General features: G+C 38.8%; 1 protein-coding gene across 2 annotated transcripts in view; it reads left to right on the top strand.

The window, feature by feature from the left end:
* scaper (S-phase cyclin A-associated protein in the ER) overlaps positions 1 to 18,125 on the top strand; it is a 92,096-nt gene that overhangs the window by 41,330 nt on the left and 32,641 nt on the right. For both annotated transcript variants that reach the window (XM_057329117.1, XM_057329118.1), the window contains exons 20-22: positions 5,582 to 5,718; positions 11,264 to 11,329; positions 11,943 to 12,069. In XM_057329117.1, coding sequence (XP_057185100.1) covers positions 5,582 to 5,718; positions 11,264 to 11,329; positions 11,943 to 12,069 — 330 coding nt within the window. The remainder of the gene's footprint in view (positions 1 to 5,581; positions 5,719 to 11,263; positions 11,330 to 11,942; positions 12,070 to 18,125) is intronic.

The following is an 18,125-nucleotide window of genomic DNA, read 5'->3' as shown; positions in this document are numbered from 1 at the left end:
GGTGGTTCCTACGGTGTTCTGAGTGGATGTTAGGTGGTTTTTAAGGTCGTTTGGGTGATTGCTACATGGTTTCTAAAGTGTTATGAGTGGTTGATAGGTGTCTGATAAGGTGTTTGAGTGGTTGCTAGGGTGTTTTCTAGCTAGGATATGTAGTTCATCGGGTGTTACAACTGTTTGCTACAATGTCATTCTAAATATCGCTCTAAAAACTTCAGAATCTTTTAAATGTCAGTATAGTCTATTACAATTGTAACAACACTTTGTAGTATTAAAAAAATATGTAGCATTTTCATTAGAACTGAACAATATTGTTGAAAAGTCCTAATCTTCTAATCTTAAAAGTGAGAGTGATTTTTCTTTCTGAATGCCTGTAAAACATATGTGAACTAGTACTTCCAAGATGACATGATTGATTCCTGCAAAGGATGCTCAATTGTGGTTGTGTGTGGATGGGTTAGTTACCGTATACCGTATATAACGTCTGTACATTGTGCCTGGATGACAAACAGCTGTCTGTTCACATTGGATGGGTGGGGAGACATTATTTGGCGGCTCTTTGTGTTACACAAAAGAGTGGAGGATGGTGCCCTGTATCAGTGTGACAGTGAGAGCTTCTCAAAGGCCCCAGAGCACCAGCAGAGGTGTGATGTTGTGAGTGGTCTCCCATTACACCCCACAGAAAGCTTGGTGGGTTTTTCAGGGTGTCTCTCACTTTTTATATCTCTATCTCACGTCAACGTTTCTCACCGTCCTGCATCTATTGTGCTAGTGTGCAAGAAGACACCTGTCCATCACCTGCCTATCGAATATGATAGGTTGTCATATGCTACATTGTCAGTTTTTCAAGAATAAAGCCCATTGCACATTGAGTCCGAAATTTGCGTCCGAAATTTCGCACGTTAAAAAATAAATACGACCTCATGTTGTGTCAATCACATTTACACACTGCCTCCGATATTTTCGTCCGTCATAAAAAAATTCGGACCGGGTTCGATTTTATGCGTTTTTCGCATCCGTCAAGCATTTTGAGTGGCCTTTTTTAACAATTCAGAGACACCGTACAAACAGCCAAATACGAAAAACGCATACGAAAATTTCGGACTGTATGTGCAAAGACCTTAAGGCTTGTTCTCAACAGGAAGGTTATGAACACTGTTGAACGCTGTTTTTTTTCTAAGCTGTCAGACATGATTTCTCATGGCACGCAACAAAACGGGCAAAACATCGCATAGATCTAAAGCTGCAATCTGTAACTTTAGTCTCTTTATCGCCATCTCTGTTTGAAATGTAAAATTGCAGGTTACTTAAAGTTCTTTATCTTTACATGTGTTAAAAACAAAATCCAACTCGACGGCCTAGAATACAAATCATTATTTTGACCAATGTTTCTTCATCTACTTGCTCGGTAACTTAAATAACTTTTTAGCAACCATGGAACTGTCCTAAAAACCATCCACACTTTGTTAGGCAAATATCTTTTTACACTTTACTCAGTTTTTATTATGTTTTCAGTATTATTGTAGTTTTATTACCATTTTGAATTAGCTTTTATTTCACATTTTTCATTTTCATGTTTAAATATTTAGATAATTTTTTAATTGTTAATTTTTGTTTTTATATTGCTACAAATTTATATTTAAAATACACATTTATTTGTTGTCACATTATATTGTTTCTCGAACTATACCTTAGGAGGTTACTTTCCTACGTGCCACGTTAACAGGTGCTGTCCATGGCAGTGGTGCTGAATTAATGGATATCGATCGCTCGACAATCAATCATTCACTCTATGCAGAGACTGCTTTATGTGAGATAGCGGCGTTCTTTATAAAATAAGCACTTTAGAAATAGTTGAGGTTGCATTTATTAGGACTCATCTCGTAGGATAATAAACAAATTACAAACTAAATCCAACCATGGATTTTATTTAATTGTGAAATGAGTGTGCGAACCGGCAATCTCATGCCCAAATGTCTCAACACGCTCATTTATATCAAAGGTTCTCAAACTTTGGGTCATAAGGAGGATCATGCAAAGCCGCTTGCTGTTGCGGTGCATTAAAAAAGTTTATTCCAGCAATTAACAATTAGACTTGTTTAGTTCACACGTTTATTGTGATTGCACACTGGATGCGCAAGTGACGCGTTTACAATATCAAGAGGAATAATATAAACAAGTGTGCCCTAAAATTAGGTATTTTAATATTGCAATTACATTTATTCATTCATGACAAGAAAAATAAAAAGTTATGAATTTTTACTGTTTTCTCATTTAATAGTGTGCCATGAGATACCTTTCATTATTGGGAACCCCTGGTTTATATTATCATAATATATGTTGCTATAGTGTCTATTTACTAAGCGCAGAATGGGAACATATAATCAACAGCTATAGCAGGATAGACAACTGAATTTAGGGGCTGCTCCGTTGAGTTTGTCTTGAGTTAGACCAACAAGATCTAAAAGCTGGTGAATTTGCTGCCGTGGCAGGTAAACTTTTATTTTTTTTATTTATCTATAATTATACCTGCAGCATAAATTGTAGCAGGTTTTCACTGATTAAATGCACATACACTAAATTGCTCCACGGATGGCGCCGTATTTGATTTAGCAAAAATATTCGCTGTATCGCAACTTCCTACCACAATCTTTCTCTTTAAATATACTCTACATTCTTTGGTTTGCCAGCTGATGCACCTTTAGATAATATAATAAAAAATCTAACAACCATCAGTGTGACAATTATGTGACACATCAAAATACTGGTTTTTAAAATACAATTTTATTTGTATGGACTTTCGATGTAAATAAGACTTTTTTCACAGTGGCCACTAGTGGAGTGAGCTGTCAACGGTGATAAGGTATAGCTAAGAGCGCTCCAGACCAACCTTCCGAACGTATGACTTACAGAATGTATACTTAACTAACAACGTTTTGGGAAACACATATTAACGATAAGGTACAGCTTAAGGTATAACTTAAGAACGACGTAGCGCTAAGAAGGTTTTGGGAAACACGGCCATGGTCATTTTTCTGGATCTTTCAGAATAAAAGATAAAGGCGAAATGACCCATATGACCCAATTTTCGTTGTCTACATTCTTTATAGAGATATTCCTTACATATCCACAAAATGTCAAACTTATGTCCAAAACTCTGTTTATAAAAACTTTTTAATAAAAAAAATACGTAATTGTTTACATCACTTAGGTCGGCCTGACGTTATGGGTTTAGGCCCGGCCCTGATCCCCACAGATCTGCTTTCTGCAGCTCCCCTCTCCTCCAAACCCCTCTTTGATATAATCTCAAGATGGTGCACGTCTTTGAGGTGTTATAGAAACAATCCCATTAAGTGAAAGGCAGGCGAACTGGATCGCCTTTCAGAGAGATTACTCAACAGATGCCTTTCTGGCCATAGGGAAGCAATGGTTATGACTGCAGGGCTCGACTCCTGGTCCCACGGGACGCGGGGGGATGGCCCCTCGAACGCGCCCACCATCGCTCACCCATTTGAAACACTATATGATGCAAATGTACAGATTTCAAATGGAGGTCCGTGAGGCAACTTGTCACATTTGTCTTAAACTAATTCATTAGGGACAGGTGTCAAGCATTCAGAACTGTCAGTGCTGTGGTCGTTAAACTTCGACGCTTCTTCATTGTTGGACGTTGAGGGTCCTCGAAGGCACAATGGTCTGTCAAAGAGCTGTTGGAAAAAATAGACAGCTGATGTTCTCTTGTCTCCACATTTGTTTAAAACAAGAGCTTGCATTTTGCCGGATCAGACCTGCACTCCCAGCTTCTTCCCAAAAGCTCCAGAATCAACCTTGTGAGTTTTTGGCACGTGTCCTCTAGCGTTAGCACGCGGCCTACAAAGTATCGACGCGGTTTGGGAACTCGTATCTCTCTCGCCCCATGCTTCCATCCTCGGAGGTGCCGGATGACAGGATAATTGGATAATTGCTTTCTGGCACATGCATCACATCGTCCGAAATCGAGTTACATCCGTCTTTCTTCCCATGGAAAATCGGCATCATCAGAAAGAGACGGAAAGCAATAGCTCTCTCCCCTCAGCACTTCCTCTGCTCTAATGCCAGCAGCGGATTGAGGAGATGCCTCTGTAATTGTTGAGCACAATGCCTGGGCCTGGTAGATGTCAGAATGCCACACAAAGAGTTTAACACCTGGGCTTTCAATGGAAAGGGGTCGGTTTTACATCCATGTGTGGGAGTTGAAGCTCAGCCCTTGGACATGTGTGAGGTTGAGGTAGTCTTGTGGAGTTGGCATTTTGACGTTTGATCTCCTCGTACGGTTATGTATCGACACACCCACGTGTCTTCAGTGCATTGTTCTGCAGAAACACCTGTAGATGTGTGTGGCTTTATCACCTTGTGTAGTCTCCCGATTCATTGTTTTATGTTCCTCTGGTTTGGAAATGCCGTTTTTTCACATAGCCTGTTTGCTTGTGTAAAAACCCAATTTTGACGGTACCGCTGTCTCTGCCCTCAAGTTGCAAAGTTGCCGTGTACCTGACTCCTTATTATCAGACTCCTTATTATCAGACTCCTCAGGACACATCCTGCACTTTAAGGACTTTGGCTTATTGCACTTGCACTTTACATTTTTGCTTTAAAATGGTGTAATATAATTGACACATTTTCTGCCTCCATTGTCTTATCGTTACACCGACCTCTTAATTGAAATCTTTATCATTTATTTTAAAACCTTTAAAACTTATGTGGTATGTATATACATTGAATATGTTTTCTATATTTTCGTCTTGGTTGCACAAGAAGTCTAGGGAGTATACAAGATATCCATTTGTATATATACAGTAGATGTTGTACAGGGTATATGTATACAACGTGTATGTGACAAAAAATCTGAAATCTTGAACCTGGAACCTGGATATCTTAGAAAACTAAAATAAAATATTAAAAAAGTGCTATCCATAACCTTTCCTGGTTAAAAATAATAATCTAATATATAAATAAATAATATGAATATGTAATGTACTTGTATAAAACAAAAATAATATATAAAAATAAAATAATATAAAAAATAAAAACTGCAATCCATAACCCTTTCTTGGTTAAATATAATAATAAAATATATGATATAAATAAATGATTTACTTATATACAATGTATAAATAAATAATCAAAAATCAAAGTTAATAACTGTCCCCTTTCTTTACCCTCAATCACAACATTAAGTTTATAACAATAATTTAGAACTTGAGTTGTTGTCAGATTGACATTAATTGACTTCATAAAGATAATAAAATAAAATAAATACAAAAAATAACAAAGAATAACAAAAAATAAAATATACAATAAAAGCCACAGTAAATAAAGAATTTATTATAATTATGTTAAAAATAATCATAACAAAAAAAATGTACCCTGAATAACATCATAATTCTCATAATGCTGTTGTCAGATGTCAGTTTGACCTCATTTCACAAAAATGTTTGTTTCAAACTGAGGTGGTGATATACAGGCAAGTTACAGATTACAGTCTTAAGAATACGTAATTGAATAAAAAATACATTTTGTCTAACGTTACTATATTTTTCTCCAGGAACACCTGTCTTTAAAAAAATACATCGTAGACATAGTGACGGACAGCAGCGTACCCGCCGACAACGCCAGAGAAGGAGAGGAGAGGCAGAAAGCTCGGAAAAAGGCCAAGAAACTGCGGGCACGCATGAACTCAAGGTGATGCATCTCTGCTTTCTCTCTCTCTTTATCTCTATCTGTCTCTCCCTCCCTCCATGTGGCTAAAGGCTGGTGTTGCTGCCCGTGAGAGCTTTATGAGTGACAAGGAGATGGAGAGCAGAGGCTATGTGCATCCCGGCTGTCGGCACGGCAACACTGATGAGCTTAATTTATGGCCACTCTCTGTGATTGGGGAGGAAAAAGTGAGAATCGATCTGTTAGCCCCTCCCCTCTCCCGCCCCCCACTTTCACCTGTTAAGAGCTTTTCTCCTAATTGGTTGCCATCACGCTGCCAAAACCGAAGGTTTCACCAGTGTACAATAGTATGTTAAAGTATGTGTAAAGCATGCCTGTTTTTCTCTCTTCCAACTATTGATTTTTAAATGAAGTATCAAAGAAAATCAATAGCAATCAACAAATAGGAGGGAACGCGTCTCCATGTCGGATCCTAGACCTGGCCGCTATCAATTTTACCTCCTGTCACAACTGTTGTGTGTATGTGTGCATCTCACTGTAAAGTATGAGAGGAAATGGTTTGCTTGTTTGTCAGTTAAGTGGAAGATGGAATTAACAGCACCAGCGATGGGATACATTTATTCTGCTTATTACTCCAGGTTTGAGTATCGAGGGATTTTGTGGTGTTTGTTCTTCAGCAGATAATAGAGGCAATACATTTCAGCCCATTAAGACATGAATATCAATTATTTTCCAAAAATGGGGGAAGAACCTGTTTACAGAAAACTTGCACCCATGAGCTATAATTCATTTATTTATTAAAGTGTTTTAGCAATTTTAAAAAAATAATTCACACTTTTTATTTTTAATAAACAATTTTACACGTAATAATTCAAACTAAATTATGATTAACATTGTTTGTGTTTGTTACACTATGTAAACAATACACAGTCAATATTTCCTGTGGATCTTCTGACACACCCAATACTCTAATACCTTTCACCTGTGGCATCTATTTCCCTATCACAGCAATGTTTTTATTCACGCCTTGAATAGACGACGAGAGCTTGAGCAAACAGGTTACGTTACAGAAGTTTCTCTGTCCTGTATTCTGAGGACTGTAAAGTTTCTGTCAACATGTCACCATCATGCTTATTGTTGTTTAGCCATATTCATATAAAAACACCATTACTTTTTATGCAAAGTAATGCTTTCTATATATGGCGCATACTATTACTTATTATTCCAAACTGCTGTTTTCTCAATTTAGTTTCCTCTGAAGTAGAGAGAGAGAAAGTGAGAGAGGCACGCTGATGTCAAACAGTTTTTTTCTAGTTCTTCTTTGTCAAAATAACAGACATCATTGAAAAATGTACACAAAAATTGACCGAAAAATGACGGAAAATCTCTGTTATTGCAGTGTGTTGCATTAGAAATGCAAAATCTATATTTTAAAGTCCCCGTGAACCGGAAGTTGGGATCGTTTTTACTTCTGTATTTTGACACATTTCCAAGTGAAACTGAATTTCTAATGATAAAAATAGTGGGCGTGGCTTTCGTCTGTCTCTGCTATTTGATTGAATGTATAAAAACAGCTGTTGCATTTTTAAATGAAACTGGCAGCAGACTGACAGTTGAAGGGGAGGAGTTCACGGATTATAGTCATACAGGAAGGAAGTGCATTTTCAGATTTTTACTAAAGATTATGAGGGCACATGGATTTTTAACAGTGAATGACCCACTTTGATAAACTATTTACAAAAAAACGCTGAAATATTTCTTGAAAAAATAGGCATTGCAATTTTTAATTTGACTGGCACTTGTATTATTTTAGTAGGATAAAAGAACATTTTATCCTGCTAATTTTTGTATTGACATGTCTATGTTTATAAGATATGAAAGTTCAATTTCTTGAAAGTTTTCATTTGTACGCTCATCAGTTAACCTTTTATGCACATGGTCCAATGGGCCCATGGAAAAGGTGTTTTGTTTATCGTGTCTGCATTTTTATTACCTGTGTTGTCATTCTATCAACTATAACAAACTAAGCATCACTTAAAAGATAAAACACTCGACATTTATGTACTGAACTTGTTTTTGCAATCAATAAAATGCTCATATGTTTTGTTTAGATGCATAAATAAGTAAATAAATTGCTAATATTTCCACATTATTTTTGACCTCACAGTAATGATCATGTAGAACTCTCTCTTTCTCTCTTAATTTCAATTTAAAAATAATAAAAAAATAAAAAGAGCAATGATATAAATGAAAAGTATCATGCACGCAAACGTAAAGAGATTTAGTAATACAGTATATGGAAATCTCTCTTTCTCTCTCTTGTTTTCTTTCACACTCGCTCACTCATTTTCAATTTAAGTGCACTTTATTGGCAAAACTGTTTGTACTTTTGTATTGCCAAGCAATTTACATACCAATGCACAAAACAAAAAAAGCACAAAATAACACACTTAAATTAGTAAAACAGAAAATAATATTTTCTCGTTGTCTCTCTCTCTCTCTCTCTCTCTCTCGACGCAGTAGAGAGGAGACCGTCAGTCTGCGCTGCTTCTGAACTCATTAAAGCCGAGGTAGCACAGAGGGCAGAAAACGGCTCTGAGCTTTGGCGGGGAGAGTGACAACATGAGCCTTTTCTGTTCTCCGTCACTCCTGCGCTGAGCCCCGCAGCACTCGCACGGCGAGGGAAAAGCGGGCAAGAAGGAAAGAATGAAAGAGAGAGAACAGGCGCTACACGCCCATAAATCACGGCCGCCCACAGCCCCGGTTTGCTGAGGTTGCCGGCTCCACCGCGGGGTGGAAATGAGCCGTTTTATTGGAGCACAGTGTGGTGTTTGTAAAACGCTAGAGAGGTTTTCACAGCCCTCCCAGGTCGCCCTGTCCCCGGGTGTCATTGTTAAGCCCGTTCGGTCCTCGGCGTGGAAAAAGCCTGTGTAATTTCCTCAGCCGGACGCTGATTTATATGTTAAATATATGTCGTGTTTTTTGTGTGCAAACATGTGTGGTTTTAATTACCATGAAAGTAGCGTGTCCGTCCGTGTTGAATGGGAGTCTGTCTTTCGTTTCCTCCGGTTCTTTTTCTTTCTCTCCGATGGGTCCTCTTTTGTGTACGTTGTTTGACAGGAGTCCCCTAAACATTAACTCATTCTCTTTGTCATTTCAAACCCGTATGACTTTCTTTCTTCTGCAGAACACAAATGAAGATATTTTGAAGAACGTTGGTAACCAAACAACATTGATCCCCATTGACTTCCACTGTATGACATTTCTCAAAGTATCTTCTTTTGCGTTTCACAGAAGAAAGAGTCAAATACAATGTTTGAACGACGTAAGGGTGAATAAATGATGACAGAATTTTAGGTTTTTGGGTGAGTAGTCCTTTTAGCAGAACATTTCTTGTCACGTTTAGGCCACAGTTTAATCTTTTAGACCCGGTTTACCTCAGACGTTTATTTACCGTCAGGTGCATATAAATCCTTTCAATCTCAGGATGTAGCCAATATTTATTCCACATATAACCCTTTATACATCTTTGTAGAATTTATAGACCGGTGCACCTTCGTTCCTCTCACAAATATTTCACCAGTCAACTTTTTTCCTCCCTTCATCATGGAATTGTCAAAATGTCCTCCGATTGATTGAGAGCCTCTCAGAGGCGATATTAAATATTGTGCCGTCGACCGACCAAATGTTAACGAATGCCTCCCATAGTACATTTAAAGTTCATACACGGTATTTGTTTTATTTTTTATCTGTCGGTTGGGGGAAGGGTTCGTGTGCGTCCAGCATGGGCGGATGTGAAGTGGGGCACATTGTGATGAATTGATGATTAGCTCTGCTTTGTAGCTGCACCCCCCCATGCCCCCCCGCTTATACTGTAGCTGGTTACTAATATTTATGGTGCCTCGCCCGTTTAATGGGGCCTGCCGCGTTCCGAGATTGATGGTGCGGCGATTGCCCCGCTGTTTAACCCGTGCGGGCGTAAAGCTGTCAGGGAGGAATATTGTAATGTGGAGGATGAGGACAAGGCCAGGTGTGGATCACACTTTTATTCTGAGCGAACGGTGGAGTCGCAGTATCGGACGGGATTATTGTGCTCCTTCAGAACTGTCATTTGATCTCAAAACTGAAATGATTGTTAATAAAACAATGTCTGACTTTAAATCATCTAGCATGACCAAGGTTGCTATCCACAATCCATTGTTTTGTTTTTTTAAGTTTTAATACGACGATTTGTGACCCTGCCTGTAAAAACCAGCTGACGTCGGTTTTTGGTGATTTAGGGTTTTCTACATAAAATCATTCTACATGATGTAACGAACGTCATGTGAAAATATAACCTTGATATATGGAGTAAGACCATGTCAAATATTGAAATCATAGTGAAATTAGTGGTAAAAATCAAACTTTGATGCTCATTATCTCATCTGCTTTTCAGGTTTATTGGAAACGAGCGTCACAGTACATTACTCAAGTTATTGAGCAACGAAAAAACATATCCCAGTTAAACTAAACACAGTTCACTGGGAAGTTAACTTGGAACTCAAGAATTCATTTAAGCTTTTAAGGATTGTGTGTTGATTTTCTCAACTCGCCTTCTCTTCCGGAACAAGACGTCTGAGTTTATCAGCCCCTGAACATCCATCCATCAACCGTTCTCTTCCAGGAGCTGATCGATCATCCTTATCTGCTCTAGCGGGACGTGTGATTGTCAGGAATTCTGCTCTGTAGACCACACCAGCGTTTCAGTGCTGACTGACAGCAAACATTATTTTGAGCTCGCTGTTTTCCTCATGAGAGGATGGGATGGGTTTCATTTTTAAAGTGAACAGCTGATCATCGCTCTTTATTTTGCATTTAAAGGAATAGTTCACTTTAAAACTCATCATTCCAAACTTGTATACTGCTGTATTTTTTTGTGGGACAAAAAAGTCGATATTTTCGAATATTTGTTTCGTAGCTCTTGTCATGCAAAAATCATTGGAAGCTTCAAAAAGTGACAGAAAACTGCACACAGTAACCATAAAATGATCATGACTTTTCATGACAAGTCCTTTGGGTTTGTTATTGCACATGCAAAACCTAATTCCATGTTGGCTTACAATTCCTCTAAAAACACTTCATTTTTGGGTGCACTGTCACTTTAAATGGGTGTTGAATAGTTTTTCTGTTCTCTTCAGTGAACTTGTGTTCAATGACACAAAATAAATTACAATTCTTTAAACCCGATTCTTCACACTCAGCAACGCAAAAAACAAATCTTACAGTTTTGGAACAGCATATATTTGTTCATTTTTGGGTGCACTGTCGCTTTAAACAGTGTGGCTATGAAAGAGTTTGACGTTCCCTTCTGTATAAATGTGTTTTTGACTCGTTCATGCTTGTTAGTTTGTGATGGTTGCTAGTGTGGCCCAAAGACTAAATAAACAGTTTGAGGCTCAGCTTGACCCTTTGACCTTTCCTTTGTTCCGCACGTCATCTTATCTCCTCATGTCTTCAGGGTGACAGCCATCGGACTCCTCTTGCTCTCTCTCCTTCTCTTTCTGACCGACTTGTTTGTGTTTACCTTCAGGGCTAAGGAGTATGAGACGTCCATGGAGGCTAAGACACAGACCCCCGACTCTCCATACAAGGCGAAGTAAGCTCCTTGTTGCATTTATATTGATCATACATCTAATCTGAGGTTTTCTAGGGAGCGTCTAAAAATGCTCTGTTTTAGGAACCCTGCTATAAAAATCATCTAGCTTTGGGTTTATCTTAATTGAACATTTATAGTATAAATAAAGCAATGCTGATAGCCAAGCGGTGTTGCAGACAACTCGTCATTTGTCTTGAACGTCTCTTTTTGGGTGACCCAGGTTTCGTATATTTGGTCTTAGGAATGATAGTGAAAAATTACTGTAATGCAGTGATTTTTAACATAAAGTGATGACCAATGATGTATTAAACTGGAAAATGTATTTTATATAATTGAATTTGTTATACAAATATAAATATATATAATTCAATGTAATTTTGATATATTTTGTTTTTCATTACAGTATTGTAGTGAAGATTTTAATTGTCATTAAATGTCAGTACAAGAACATTTTAATGATATAATGTGTTCTAATGATTTTTGGCTTGTAATTTGTCCAGAAAAAGTTATTGACAGTTTATGTGAGATTGGCTGAAATTAGCTGAAAATCAAAACAATAGAAGTCAATGGGAAGTCCTTATCACGTTACATAAACAAACATGTTTGTGTTTAGGCTTCAGCGTCTGGTGAAAGATCTAGTGAAGCAGCAGCAGGGACAGGACAGTGGCCAGTGGCCGAGTAAAAAAGTGTCCGGCCTAGACAGAACCCTGGGAGAAATCTCCCGCATTTTGGAGAAACAGGTTTGTACAAATCTCAGACCGGTGTATGTTTATCTTTTATTTACAACATCAACTCATCTTGTCAAAATTTGGACTCCGAACTTTGCTACTTTCCTTATAGCTCATGAATGGGCAAAACATAGTAATATTCTTCATTAAAGCACTTAACAGAGCGATATACTTTCTCTAATGAAGAAAGCTGTTTTTACTCTTCTCAGACACCAGTAATGACCGAACATTTATATGGCGTCTGATGTTTAAAGTGGTCTTTATCTGTCCACCTTTACTACTACACCAGGGTGGTTCTGGGATGAGCGGCGTTTAGACCATTCTGGCTTTGGGGCTTTATTGTCTCAGGTCTAGTCTGTGTGGATTGGATGTGTATTTGTGTGTGTGTGGAGGGATCTGACTTAAAGATAAGCCTCCAGGCTGCTCTCAGCAATAACTTCCCCGAACCGCCTGGCTTTGGCTGCCGTCTTCCCCGTCTCGCAGCGTATGCAGAGTATCGCTTTCCATCCTTAACTCTCTGCCCTCGGTTATTTGGTAATGAGGGCCAGATTAGGTGCTTGTTTTCATTGCCGCAGATGTTATTAATTGGTGGAGCTCCCCGTTTGTTAAACAGGCGAACATGTTTTCAAGCGCTTGGCTGGCTTCGTTGGCTACCGTCATGCATTGTGGCTTTTATACAATAATATGTTGGTTTTTCAAATGTAAATATAATCCGAATGACTTGAGGTAACAAATGCACGGGAGCTTTTGAAGAATCTGCATCTTTGGTTTCGAGATCTCTTGAAGCTGGCTTGGCAAGTTACAATGCGGCGGGAGTTATGTTTACTTCAGTGCTGTACCACTGTTTTAATAAGAGCTGGGATGTTTTATCTGTTCATCGTTTCTGTACATGCTTTAGTGTAGATTAGGAGAACTGTTGACATTTGAGAATTGTTATACTGTAAAGACCTTTTCTCAATGCCAAGACTTGTACGAAATCACTTAATACAGCGATACCGACGATAAGTTGTTTCACATCTCACAGTTCAATGCCGTCAAAAAGTAATTTTTTATTGCTTATTTTAAAGACCAAATGGTAGCACATTTCCAAAGTAAATTATAGGAAATTTGAGAAATTTTAAATATTAAGAACATTTGATTGTTTTTAATATTTAATGTTTTTAATCTCCTCAACATAAGTTTCAACAATTTTTGTTAGTTATTTTGAAACCAAGGGCAATGTGAGTATTTGGTGACCTTTCTATTATACAAAATAGATAATTTATGGTAAAACAATGGTTTTGTGATTTCAGAATTTTTACTTGTCCAATAAGGGTTTACATTTGACTATTTTATCTCATTTATTAAATTAAACAAGCAATCAAATGTGAATAACCTTTTGTGGAAATAGTCAAAAGTGATGTCCGGAGGCCACATTGGTACAATATTTTCCTTAAATGCCTACATGTATTTTGTATGATACAAAAACACTAAATTTTAAAGGTATTTATTGGCATTGACAAATCATTTGGCAAAAAGACAGATTACATTGTTTTATGAAATCAGAGTATATTCTTATACACACAAAAAAAATAAACTCCAAAGACATAAGGCACACTTACACTTACTCTACAATTTTTATTTTATTGATATTTTCTTTATCGTCGCTTTTGTTCTTGATTTTAAATTCTTCACAAAGCTTTGAACACAACTACGCAATGTGCATACATAATTTGAAATACATCATAAACACTATATATTTTAGTCGAGAGTGAGGATGTCAGTTTTTGACAATTTGACATCACTACTGTTCTCCTGCAAACCTTGGCGTAGCGTTTGCTAAAGCATTTCGTCTTAGAGGCAAACACTCATTTCTGGTCTTTGTTGTCTGTGAGAATACACAGATCAATATGAAGAGAACGTATAGGGGGCGTGTCACATTTTGCTAATGAAACATTTACGACTTCTGCTTGTGTCGTTCTGTAATACACTTATCAAACGAGGGGAAGTGTGGTTTGGTTAGTGGGTGGGTAGATGGTGCATTGATGGTGTTCCTGTATTGACAAGTGGGAGGAGATGCAGGATGTTAATGGTGTTTCTGGAGGCACAGGAGAAAGGTAAGAGGGACAGAGGAGGGTGGTAAAGCTGAGCTAATGGGAAAGAAGGAGGGCAGAGGGAGGAGAGGAGAGTGTAAGCTCCTAAAGAGGAGTGAAGGGGAGGGAACCATAGACCTGAAATATCAATAGCAGTATCTTGGCGTTTACATTTATGATTTGGCACAACACGTGTATGTTTATAGAGACAAGACCCAGGAGAAATGACTACATCAGATGATTAAAAAATATTCATAACTTGTGCATTTGTATGCTTTATTTATTTAGCTTTTTGTATTTCTGTGCATTTTTGTTTATTCAAGTAAAACTTATTAATTTGTCCAATAAATACCTTAAAAGTGTAGTTTTATGTCCATATTCATACACATCATATTTTGGTGGTTTAATCGAACCCGGGGCTGCATTTAAAGCAAATTTTGTACAAATATGTCGCTACGGAGACCTCTTTTGGCCGCTATTGTAAGACGTACTACGCCGATAACGCCATAATACAAGGCTTTTTGGTCGGTCCTTTTCATCTCTTCTCTCTCCAGGCCTCGTTCTTCTTAAAAGTTTCTCCGAATGACAGCTTCTCTCAAGAACGAAAGTATATTTCTTGCGTACTGTCCCCAAGGCCTCTTACACAAACTCGTTCTTGAGTTTTCCACCGAGACCTTGCTTTGAGGAACTCCTGCCGTTGTTGTTTTTCTAAGTCACTGGAATGGTGAAGTGCTTGTGGAAACATCAGGTCTTCAGGCTCTTATGGGGATAAGACTCTCCTCTACGAGTACAGTATCTGGACTTCATTTAGACTGTCAGTCAAAGCTGCAGATTCCCAATTCCCGCAACGCCCGGCTAAGGTCGGCACGCCACCCAGGCTCGACGCACCAAAACCGGGCAAGTGTGTGAACCCCGGTTGCCTAGGCAGTTTGCCTCTAATCCCGAGACAAAGTCAAATAAATACCCGTCTCCTCCTTCACTGGGCGTCTGCGTCTGCCGTTTCCCGCTCCGAGTCACCTCGAGTCAAGATAGTTTAGATTATTTGACCTAACAAGCATCTCTCATGTCACTGACTCACCTACAGGTTTGTTTTTATTCTCGTACCCGTATCTGATTGAGTCTCCACTTTCTCCCCTAATTCCTCGAACAACACCAGACTTTCTGCGCCCCTCATACCCCCTAAAGCACTGCCCCCCCCCCCCCCTCCCCATGCTGCTTTTGCTTGGGCACAGTCTCCGACCTTTGCTCGCCTCTCCCTCTGAGCTCTCTAATGGTTTATTTTGTGTCAAACCGAGTTTCAGTTTGTCTCCGGCTGATCGAAGAGGCTTTTCGTGTTCCTTTCGTTCGGGAATATTCAGGGGACTTTCTTGGTCCTCTGATCTGCGTTCCCTTACCTTGGTGGAATGAGCTCACGTATTTACATTCTGCCAGGGAGTGTTTGTCACTGCTTTCAAATAAAGGCCAGGCGGAGATCGACTGCCTTTATGACACTTGAGGGACTGTCAGGAACATTCTGGGCCTGCTGAGCCAGAGAGTGCAGCCAGTATTTACATTTTCATTTGCCAGCTGTCAGGGGTTGGCTCCCCTTGGTGGCCAACTGGTGGCTAGCTGTACCTGATCAAGAGGCCCACGGCTAAGGAGAGAGGTGCTGGGGGGGCCTTCTAGCAGCGTGCATGCCCTCAGTGCACGTTTGATGACCTAGGGTGGAAAAAGGGTCCAGCAAAGTCTTAGTTGGGATGTTTTGCATTCACGTGTGTCAATGCAGTGCGAATCAGCTTTAAAGTGAAAAACATCACTAGCTTGTTGTCTCAGCGTTGTTTGAACTTTAGGAAAGAGACTTCTAAGCTGAATTAAGCTTTCAGATCCACTAGGTGGCAAATATACTTGTATAGTAGTATATTTAATACTACTTGTCATATGTTTTCACTGATTTTGTGGTATTATTCTCAAATGTTGTCGGTCATAGTTTTTTTTTATAGTGGGTTGGGACCTACTTGTGGGTCACGGAAAGTCACCCGAAAGAAGTTGCTGTGAATGACACACACATTTATTCTGAGATATCAAACCCATCATTAAGTCATTAACTGGATTCAAGTATATTGATATTGCATATACATTTTTCTCATATTCCATCTGCATTCAAAAATCAAAATTTTAAGATACGGTACTTTGCAAAATATCATTTTTTTTTGTTTTAGCATGTTGTTTTAGGACTTTACATTAAGATTTCTTTTTATTAAGAAACAGGAAGAAACAGAAGCAGGAAACGTACACAAAAAAAAAGAAATTCTCAGAACAAAATGGCATCTTGATGCAAGATTTTGACATAAAGCACATCTTGAACTCCTGATGAGACTTTTTTCTTTTTTGTAACACTGCATGCAAATTTTTTATGGTTGTATTCTGTTAAGCGACATAATCATAATTAATTAATAATTACTTATTGCGAATTAAATAATAACTGTATATATGGTCATAATACCACTGCTTAAACACCATTGCTTAAATTTAATAGTGGCCTAAGAATTGGAATGAAATTATGAAATAAAAACGTTAAAAATTAAGCACGCTAAAAAATCCGAATCGCATATACCCACATATTTTTCTCATCTTTGAGTTTCCTTTTTTACATGTTTGTTAGTTTCAGGGTCGTTGAAATACATTACAGGAACTGCATTTTTCAACAAGCCTCTTTATAAAGACGTGTGAGATGATTGGGCGTTGTCTGGGCTGTCGAGTGACAGGTAGAGCTTTAGGAGTTAGCAAGAAAAAAAAACGTGGACATAGTTTTTGCATTCCTTCACTGTGTGCTTGTCAGTAAGGTAATTTTCGAACCCTAATTGTCTGGTAATTCTTTTGTTCCACTTGTGACTGTAAGAGAGTCGAGGATTCATGTTTCCCCTCAGGTGCATGTTTGAAGGGGCATTCAAGACGGGTATTAGAAGAGTGAGAAATCCGTGGTGGAAAGATTTACCCTTGGGTGGCTGACTTTTTTTAATACGAGCTTGATATTTGAAGGATACATGTTTTGTAGCTGTTCATATTTAGAGGTTGAAAGAAACCCATCACACGGCAAACTGCAGTCCGGATACTCTGTATGGGCGTGGCATTAAACTGTTTTCTTGCAAGCACAACATGCACTGCACTTCCAGATTCTGACCTGTAATTGGCGTTAAGAGTGGGATACGAACAGGATACTCCCGTTTTTCAACTTCTTTAAAAGTTCCCAAGGCTCTTTGATACTTGTGTCTAATGAAACCGTTTGATACTATTGTTTTCTCAAATCTAAACTCTTCTTTGTGCTTGAAAGGAGCCCCCGCCAAAGATCTTGCACAGTATATTTAACTTAGTGCTATTAAACCTAAAGCCGAACTCTTGTTGCGTTTTACGGCTCCTTTCCTTTGCTTGTGATGTTAACACAGACCTCTTCACTAAATGGAGACTGTGTTTACGCTCCTTTGTATATTTCTCTATTTCGACTTGAGAACGTTGTGCGTCGTCTACATGCCAGCACTCTTATTCATTCTAAGATTTTGAGCTGTTGTTGTAAAGGGGGGGGGCCTGTTTACATCACCGTGCCACTTGGCCAAAGATGGATGGGCCTAAGATGGAATCTTGTTGAACCCCCTTCCGTCAATGAACGCCCCGGCCAGTTGTTCTCCATCTGTTACGAGAAGGGGGATGCGGCGTTTTAGGAGCATTCACCTCCCCCTAGCTTTTCATGTCGGCTAATTAGAGTGGTTTGTGAGAGGTGAACACGCAGACACATCCAGTCCTCCTTCCCACTTAACGCGTACCCCGCACCCGTGCCCTCGTCCTGGCCGGCCAGCGGGAAACGCAGCTGCCTGGCCCTTTGATAAGCGTTGGCTAAAATGGCCACTCTTGTTAGTAATTGGATAAGATTGCTCAAGCTGTATAATTTAAATTTACTTTGCCGCCCCACCTCTTTCTGCTGCCCCATCTGATCTGTCCTTAGGTCTCTTGTTCAAATCTCCT

The sequence above is a fragment of the Triplophysa rosa genome, linkage group LG3, assembly GCF_024868665.1.
Source record: "Triplophysa rosa linkage group LG3, Trosa_1v2, whole genome shotgun sequence".
Taxonomy (NCBI): Eukaryota; Metazoa; Chordata; class Actinopteri; order Cypriniformes; family Nemacheilidae; genus Triplophysa; species Triplophysa rosa.
This window is presented reverse-complemented; position numbering and strand designations above follow the sequence as displayed.